The sequence below is a fragment of the Epinephelus moara genome, chromosome 18 (assembly GCF_006386435.1).
Source record: "Epinephelus moara isolate mb chromosome 18, YSFRI_EMoa_1.0, whole genome shotgun sequence".
In the NCBI taxonomy this organism is placed as follows: Eukaryota; Metazoa; Chordata; class Actinopteri; order Perciformes; family Serranidae; genus Epinephelus; species Epinephelus moara.
Genome location: NC_065523.1, coordinates 2,905,951 through 2,913,811, shown reverse-complemented (window position 1 = coordinate 2,913,811; position 7,861 = coordinate 2,905,951). Strand labels below are relative to the sequence as shown.

At 40.3% G+C, this 7,861-nt stretch overlaps 1 protein-coding gene across 1 annotated transcript in view; it reads left to right on the top strand.

Moving 5' to 3' along the window:
* The first annotated feature begins 3,127 nt into the window (after positions 1–3,127).
* csnk1da (casein kinase 1, delta a) overlaps positions 3,128–7,861 on the top strand; it is a 51,940-nt gene continuing 47,206 nt past the window's right edge. Inside the window, exons 1-2 of the mRNA XM_050070282.1 lie at positions 3,128–3,801; positions 3,939–4,093. Of these exons, the coding sequence (XP_049926239.1) occupies positions 4,018–4,093 (76 nt within the window). The 5' untranslated portion in view covers positions 3,128–3,801; positions 3,939–4,017. The remainder of the gene's footprint in view (positions 3,802–3,938; positions 4,094–7,861) is intronic.

Here is a 7,861-nt window from a genome sequence, read left to right as displayed (position 1 = left end):
GAATAAAAGCCCTCTGAACTGTCATATTTTACTGTACTCCTTGTACATTAAGATTAACGTTTAAAAAAAACTACCCGTTATTAATCAACCGTTTCATGCCAGACTGATAGTACTCAACCTCAGGGTGTCACCCAGAAAATATAGGGTCAATCTGATGTTGTATTTCAGAATAAAAGCCCTCTGAACTGTCATATTTTACTGTGCTCCTTGTACATTAAGATTAACATTTAAAAAAAACTACCCGTTATTACTCAACCGTTTCATGCCAGACTGATAGTACATGACCTCAGGGTGTCACCCAGAAAATATAGGGTCAATCTGATGTAGAATTTCAGAATAAAAGCCCTCTGAACTGTCATATTTTACTGTGCTCCTTGTAGATTAAGAATAACATTTAAAAAAAACTAGCTGTTATTACTCAACCGTTCCACGTCAGACTGATAGTACTCGACCTCAGGGTGTCACCCAGAAAATATAGGGTCAATCTGATGTAGAATTTCAGAATAAAAGCCCTCTGAGCTGTCATATTTTACCGTTCTCCTTGTACATTAAGATTAACTTTTTTTTTTTTTTTTAAAACTACCTGTTATTACTCAACCGTTCCACTTCAGACTGATAGTACTCGACCTCAGGGTACCACCCAGAAAATATCAGGTCAATTTGATGTAGCATTTCAGAATAACAGCCGTCTGAACTGTCATATATTCCTGTACTGCTTGTACATTAAGATTAACATTAAAAAAAACTAGCTGTTATTACTCAACCGTTCTACTTCAGACTGATAGTAATAACAGCTAGTTTTATTTAAATGTTATTCTTAATCTACAAGGAGTACAGTAAAATATGACAGTTCAGAGGGCTTTTATTCTGAAATGCTACATCAGATTGACCTGATATTTTCTGGGTGACACCCTGAGGTTGAGTACTATCAGTCTGAAGTGGAACGGTTGAGTAATAAGGGGTAGTTTTTTGTAAAATGTTATTCTTCATGTACAAGGGGCACAGTGAAATATGAAAGTTCAGAGGGCTTTTATTCTGAAATGCTACATCAGATTGACTTGATATTTTCTGGGTGACACCCTGAAGTCGAGTACTATCAGTTTGAAGTGGAACGGTTGAGTAATAGCGGGTAGTTTTGAAAAAAAATATTAATCCTATGTACATGATGCACAGTAAAATATGACAGTTCAGAGGGCTTTTATTCTGAAATGCTACATCAGATTGACCTGATATTTTCTGGGTGACACCATGAGGTCGAGTACTATCAGTATGACATGGAACGGTTGAGTAATAACGGGTAGTTTTTAAAAAAAAAAAATGTTATTCTTAATGTACAAGGATTACAGTAAAATGTGACAGTTCAGAGGTCTTTTATTCTGAAATGCTACCATCAGATTGACCCTATATTTTCTGGGTGACACCCTGAGGTCGCGTACTATCAGTCTGAAGTGGAACAGTTGAGTAATAACAGGTAGTTTTGTTTTAAATGTTATTCTTAATGTACAAGGAGTACAGTAAAATATGACAGTTCAGAGGGCTTTTATTCTGAAATGTTACATCAGATTGACCTGATATTTTCTGGGTGGTACCCTGAGGTCGAGTACTATCAGTCTGAAGTGGAACGGTTGAGTAATAACAGGTAGTTTTTAAAAAAAAATGTTGTTCTTAATGTACAAGGAGTACAGTAAAATATGACAGTTCAGAGGGCTTTTATTCTGAAATTCTACATCAGATTGACTTGACATTTTCTGGGTGACACCCTGAGGTTGTGTACTATCAGTCTGAAGTGGAACGGTTGAGTAATAACAGCTAGCTTGTTTTTTTTTGTTTTTTTTTAAAGTTTTTCTTAATCTACAAGGAGTACAGTAAAATATGACAGTTCAGAGGGCTTTTATTCTGAAATGCTACCATCAGATTGACCCTATATTTTCTGGGTGACACCATGAGGTCGAGTACTATCAGTATGAAATGGAACGGTTGAGTAATAACGGGTAGTTTTTAAAAAAAATGTTATTCGTAATATACAAGGAGTACAGTAAAATATGACAGTTCAGAGGGCTTTTATTCTGAAATGCTACATCAGATTGACCTGATATTTTCTGGGTGATACCCTGAGGTTGAGTACTATCAGTCTGAAGTGGAACGGTTGAGTAATAAGGGATAGTTTTTTTGTAAAATGTGATTCTTCATGTACAAGGGGCACAGTGAAATATGACAGTTCAGAGGGCTTTTATTCTGAAATGCTACATCAGATTGACCTGATATTTTCTGGGTGACACCCTGAGGTCGAGTACTATCAGTCTGAAGTGGAATGGTTGAGTAATAACAGGTAGTTTTTAAAAAATATATTAATCTTACTGTAGATGGAGCACAGGGAAATATGACAGTTCAGAGGGCTTTTATTTTGAAATGCTACGTCAGATTGACATGATGTTTTCTGGGTGACACGCTGAGGTCGTTTTGGAAGCTTGCTTTTACTTTGAAATCAGTCTTTTCTCGCTCTTGCCGTAATGTGTAGTATATGCGCGCACCGCAAAACAACGTGAGGGCTGGCTTGACCAAATGTTTCAAAGTGAGGGCTGGCTTGACCTCAGTAATAGGGCCCAGGTCAGAGTCACACGTTGGGTCTCATTCATGAAAAGTGAGTAAATCTGTGTGTAGATTTGCACATAAAAGCCCACGCTACTAAAAACCTACTCCGGATTCAGGAACGCCGCGGGAAACTCAGATTTGATCGTAAACACGTGTGTATGATCATGAATGCCAATCCATCGTAATGTGACAGCGCGCTCCCGGTAATCAGCAATTAGCAGGTAAAATTATAATCCTGTAACTCATCAACCCGACGCTCAGGAATGATCACCCTCTGTGTGACTGAATGGAAAAGGCGATCACTGATGTGAAAGTGTTTCTTGCTGACAGACAGACTCTCTGACTTTGATTGTAATCATAATTAACGTTGATGACCGAAATAACAGATCGTGAAGAGAAAAATCTTTCCAATAGCCTAAATGAAGAAAGTGTTTTTTCCTTGTTTGTTCAGATTTTTAACTCGATGGAATTAGAAAACAAATCAAATATAAAACGTGGCAGTGATACACTGACTTTAATCTCTTACCTGTCTTCGCTCTGTATGAAACTCCAGTGATGTTGGGATGTGTCAGATCAGTCCGATCAGCTGTCCAATCAATAACTGATATCCAATCAGGGGGTGTGTCGGTCGGTAATGACTTCCGCGAAGGCTGCACTCATGTAGGCCTATCCTTGCTTCCCTCTCCTCTGAAAGCCTTCTCTCTCCTCGACTCCTCCGAGCGCATTTAACGTATTGAGACGTCCTACAAGATGGCGAGTGTGGATCGATTTCCGTGAGTGATCGAGGCTCGAGGACCGCGGAGTCGAGGAGGGATATTGGGATGAACCATTGGATTCAGCGTCTGCCCTCGCAGACTTTGCGTGATGACAGAAAATACGTCATACGACGTCCAGAGGGTGTCAGCCTTGGATTCAGTCTCCGACTTGACCACGGCTCTCCTTCACCGCCCCCTGCTGTCTGTTGGCCGCTATTCACTGAGACGTTCTCTGACAGTGTCCTCCCTCATCATCACCAGCAGGGAAGTGATGTCAGACACACCTAGCAGCAGATCACTCAACACAGACAGCAAGAGAGACACAATCTGACCTAAACTCCTCAAAATCCATCTTCATCCGTGGACAGTTGACGCGTATCCATATGATAAATAGCGAGAGCACAAAGTACAGACTTAAACCTTTTAAACAAGCTGCGTATTACCACAATATGAGGTTAGTCGTATTTTAAAACAAGTGGCGAAAGATTGTGAACTGACTTCATCCGGTGACAACACACTTATGATCCAGCCGATCGCTCCAAGAGGTTTTATTAATGTTTTGGATGTTTTGCCTGCTGTGCTTTTAAACAGGCTTGGGCTGTAAACCTGGACATTTAGGATATTTGGGAGCTAGCGAGCCTGCTTGCTAGCCGAACACAGATTGCTTATCATGGAGTTGAGAGTGGGGAACCGATATAGACTGGGCAGGAAAATAGGAAGTGGATCATTTGGGGACATCTATCTGGGTAAGTTCCAGACAAATAAAGCTGCTGTCTCTTCTTTGTTTCCAGCAAACTGTTATCTCACCCTGGTACATGACGCTCCAACAGTGTCTCAGCTGCTTTCCTGTCAATCAGCTGTTCACTGATCAATGTTAGCAACATTAGCTGCTAAGTTAGTAGTAACACGTCCATTACCTTGTAGTAATTCACAGTAACCGATGTATTTATTCAGTGTTCTCGACTTGGGAAACACTCTGCTTGTCATAACGTACAGTTCATTTCTGAATGACACGTGATAACAGCAATAATCTAAAGTGACGGCTGCTCTGTAACGTCAGCTAAAGCCTTTGCAAGCTAAACCAGCTATCGTTAGCAGATAGTGTACCCTTACTCACCTGGTACAGGATAGCTGACCAGGCCACTGTCTTCACTGGGAAGTCCCTGAAACTGTAAATGACATGCAGCATAACTCTACAGTACTGATGCTTCTCTGTTCACAATGAGACACAAAAAGGTCCATGCAGTCAAATTTCGCCTTAGTTTCTGAAGGTAACCAAGATATGAAACGTGGGATAATACATTTGTGTGTGATTTGGGTCCTTGAGACTTAATGATGCTCTATGGTCAAGTGAGTATCAGTTGAGGTAGCATGAAACTGGTTAATAAATTAGCTGCTGCTTGTTTATTGCCTGAGGGGACATGTTCATATATTTCTGAGTTTCATCTACAAAATGCCAAGAGCTTTGGCTTATTAATAGGATGTATTGCCTCTTAATGGTGATAGGTAAATATTATTGAGATAAACATGAGCTGTGCTGGTCAAAGATTATTCTCTACATGAGTAGAGTGATTTAGATTGTTAGCATTGATGCTGTCATTAGACATGAGGCACCTTGTGATTAGATTCGTTGATGATTCAGAGTTCAACAATTTAATGATAAAATAACTTATCAATGCACCATGATGCATCAAAAAAACTGATATGTATTAGGGATGCACAGTATTGTTTTTTTTTGCCGATATCTGATATGCTGATATGTAGGCTAACAGCTCATTTTACCAATAACTGATACTGATATAGATATATCAATTTTTCCCCCACCTATATGAAGTGCTGATATCATGTGCATCCCTAATTATGTGCATCCCTAATTTCTATTCGTGATGTATTTTTCTAACTGTGTGACTACTTGCTATTTTGAAAACATAGCGTACTGTGTTTGTAGTGATCCATAATTAAATAAACATATGAATGAATGAACATTGAATTTCCCCTCAGGGGGATTAATAAAGTAAATAAACTAACTAACTAACTAAACTGAATGTATGTGCATACAGGGAGGCTCTTATACAGGACCCTTTCTCTTCAACCGTACAGCAAAAATGCTTCCATACTAGTGCTTTTAAACCAGTCGGTTTGTATCCATCTACAGTTGCACACAATAATCTTTTGTGGGATACTGCAAACCCGAATACTTGACCAGAATTAGTAGCCTATGTAATTACTGCAAACTATTGAATGTTAAATGGTCCACAGCCTTTTTATTTTAAGAAGTTAATACATTGACTAATTAATTTGTAAGCACCTTACAGTTCCATGCCTGTATAGGAATAGCAAAATGAGGGGGAGGTGGAGTCCACTGCTGTTTTATTTACATAATGTCACCAGCAGTGGAGAGCACCCTCTCTGCTGCATCAGCTTCAGAAAAAGCTAAGACGCTAAGTGGACCAAGCGAAGGGTTTTTGAGGTAAAACAGACTTTGTATAGCTATTTTCTTCACAACAGAGTTCTTTTAAGATGTTTAATGCTGCAGTGTGTGTTGATCAGCCAGTCTCATTTGTTAATATTATCACTGATCACTGCTCCGCTCTGTTAACGTTTGTCTCTGGGCGATGGCCTAGAAGGGATTCACAGTATACTTGACATTTGTCTCTTAGAGGCAAATATGTAGACATCTAAGTAAAACAAGCTTGCAACTGCTGCCTTTTGTGAAGATGAATTACAAGTTAACTGTAGCGTGTCCGCGCTGCAAGACTGTCTGAGTACTGTACTGAACTTGTGGTTGAGTTCTGCCTCTTTCATTTCATTAACATCATGTTATTAATAAACATTTGGATACTTGATTATTGACATTGGGGTACTGATGCTGAATCATCCACGTCTGATGCATCTAAGAATCGATTATTTCCCTCACCCCTAGCTATCGTTGATGGTGGGACATTGGAAGTTCATAGTGATAAAGTTAAGTGCTTCATAACTGAGCTCTGTGTGTTTGAGGTACAAATGTTGGGAAAACATAGATAATGGAGAAAAAAAAATTTAAGCACTCATGAGAATCTACACTGAATGAATTAAACGCCACATATTTCTGCCCCTGTGGACAGATCTCTTCGTCACTGACATGTAATCAACAGTCTGACTGTTGGCACCAGTGTTGCCAGATGGGAAATGAAGAAATATTGTACTTGTAGGAGCCAAATTCATTATTTTGTTTTGTGAGAAGTGTATCTTTTTTGCCCCATTAAAGGTTTATTCGTTGTGTTAATTAATATTAATTATTATTAATATTAGAATAATTGGTTATGGTGACCTGCCTGACTTCACGCCTTCTTTTCCCATGTTCCTCTCGTTTCCTTTCCACACCTTTATCTTGTCAGGTAATTTGGGACTCAGGTTGGCTCAGGTAGAGCGGCACTACACAGTTTTTTGACCGCATTTGATTTGTCCTTAAATAGGTTGTCTTGGAGGCTTAAAGCCGTTTTTTTTGTTTATTTTTTATATAGTCAATTGGGGCTGTTTTATGAGAATATTTTGGGTTTTCTTCTAGAATAAATAAGTTCATTTTTATACAATTCCCGTGGGATCCCTCCTCTTTTCTTTTTCCTTTTTTTTGGTCAATTCAAGCGTGTCTGACTCCAAGCGGCATACCTGAAGCCAGAAGGCAGCAAGACTGGTTCGTATATCTGCCTGTCACTTTAAAATTATTGTATTTTGACCCAAACTATTGTATGTACAAAAACAACTTGAAAAATCACACGCTAGGACAGTGCATTTAAAAACGGCCATTTGAATGAAACAACTGCTTTATTCATTAGCCCTTTTTAGATAGGAGTTGTGCAAATTTGCAGGAAAGCCCAATCAGTCTTTTTTCAGCATTGGCAGTATAAAAAACAAAATCGGGGAGTGCAGCAAAATGCCGCCTACCTGCTTTTGTTTATACAGAATGCGCCTTTTTCGGGGCAATGGGGGGCGTGAGCAAGTAACAAAACGTGTAGCTCAGCATGTGACGTAAATAGTGACGTGAGAGGGAAGCCGCAGCTGATCAGTTCTTTGGTGATTCTCTCGTAAGTCGGCCCGTTGCTTGCTAATTCCTGCTATCAGCTGTTTCCTGTTTATCCACCGCCAGTGGCTCGCACGTGTGGCGTCATCAACAGCTCCTCCCACAAGTCTTCAACAGCCCCTCCCGTTGCGGAAGGCCGCCTCGGGCTGTTTAAACTAACAGGGTTCTGTCAGTATGTCTACCCTATAAGGTGGAAAATTGGGCACCTTGGATCACCTTGGATTGGGGCGGCAGTAGCTCAGTCCATAGGGACTTGGGTTTGGAACCGGAGGGTCGCCTGTTCAAGTCCCTGTCCGGACCAAAATATGGAGCGTGGACTGGTAGCTGGAGAGGTGCCAGTTCACCTCTTGGGCACTGCCGAGGTGCCCCTGAGCAAGGCACTGAACCCCCCAACCGCTCAGAGCGCCTGTCATGGGCAGCCCACTCTGACATCTCTCCACTTTGTGCATGT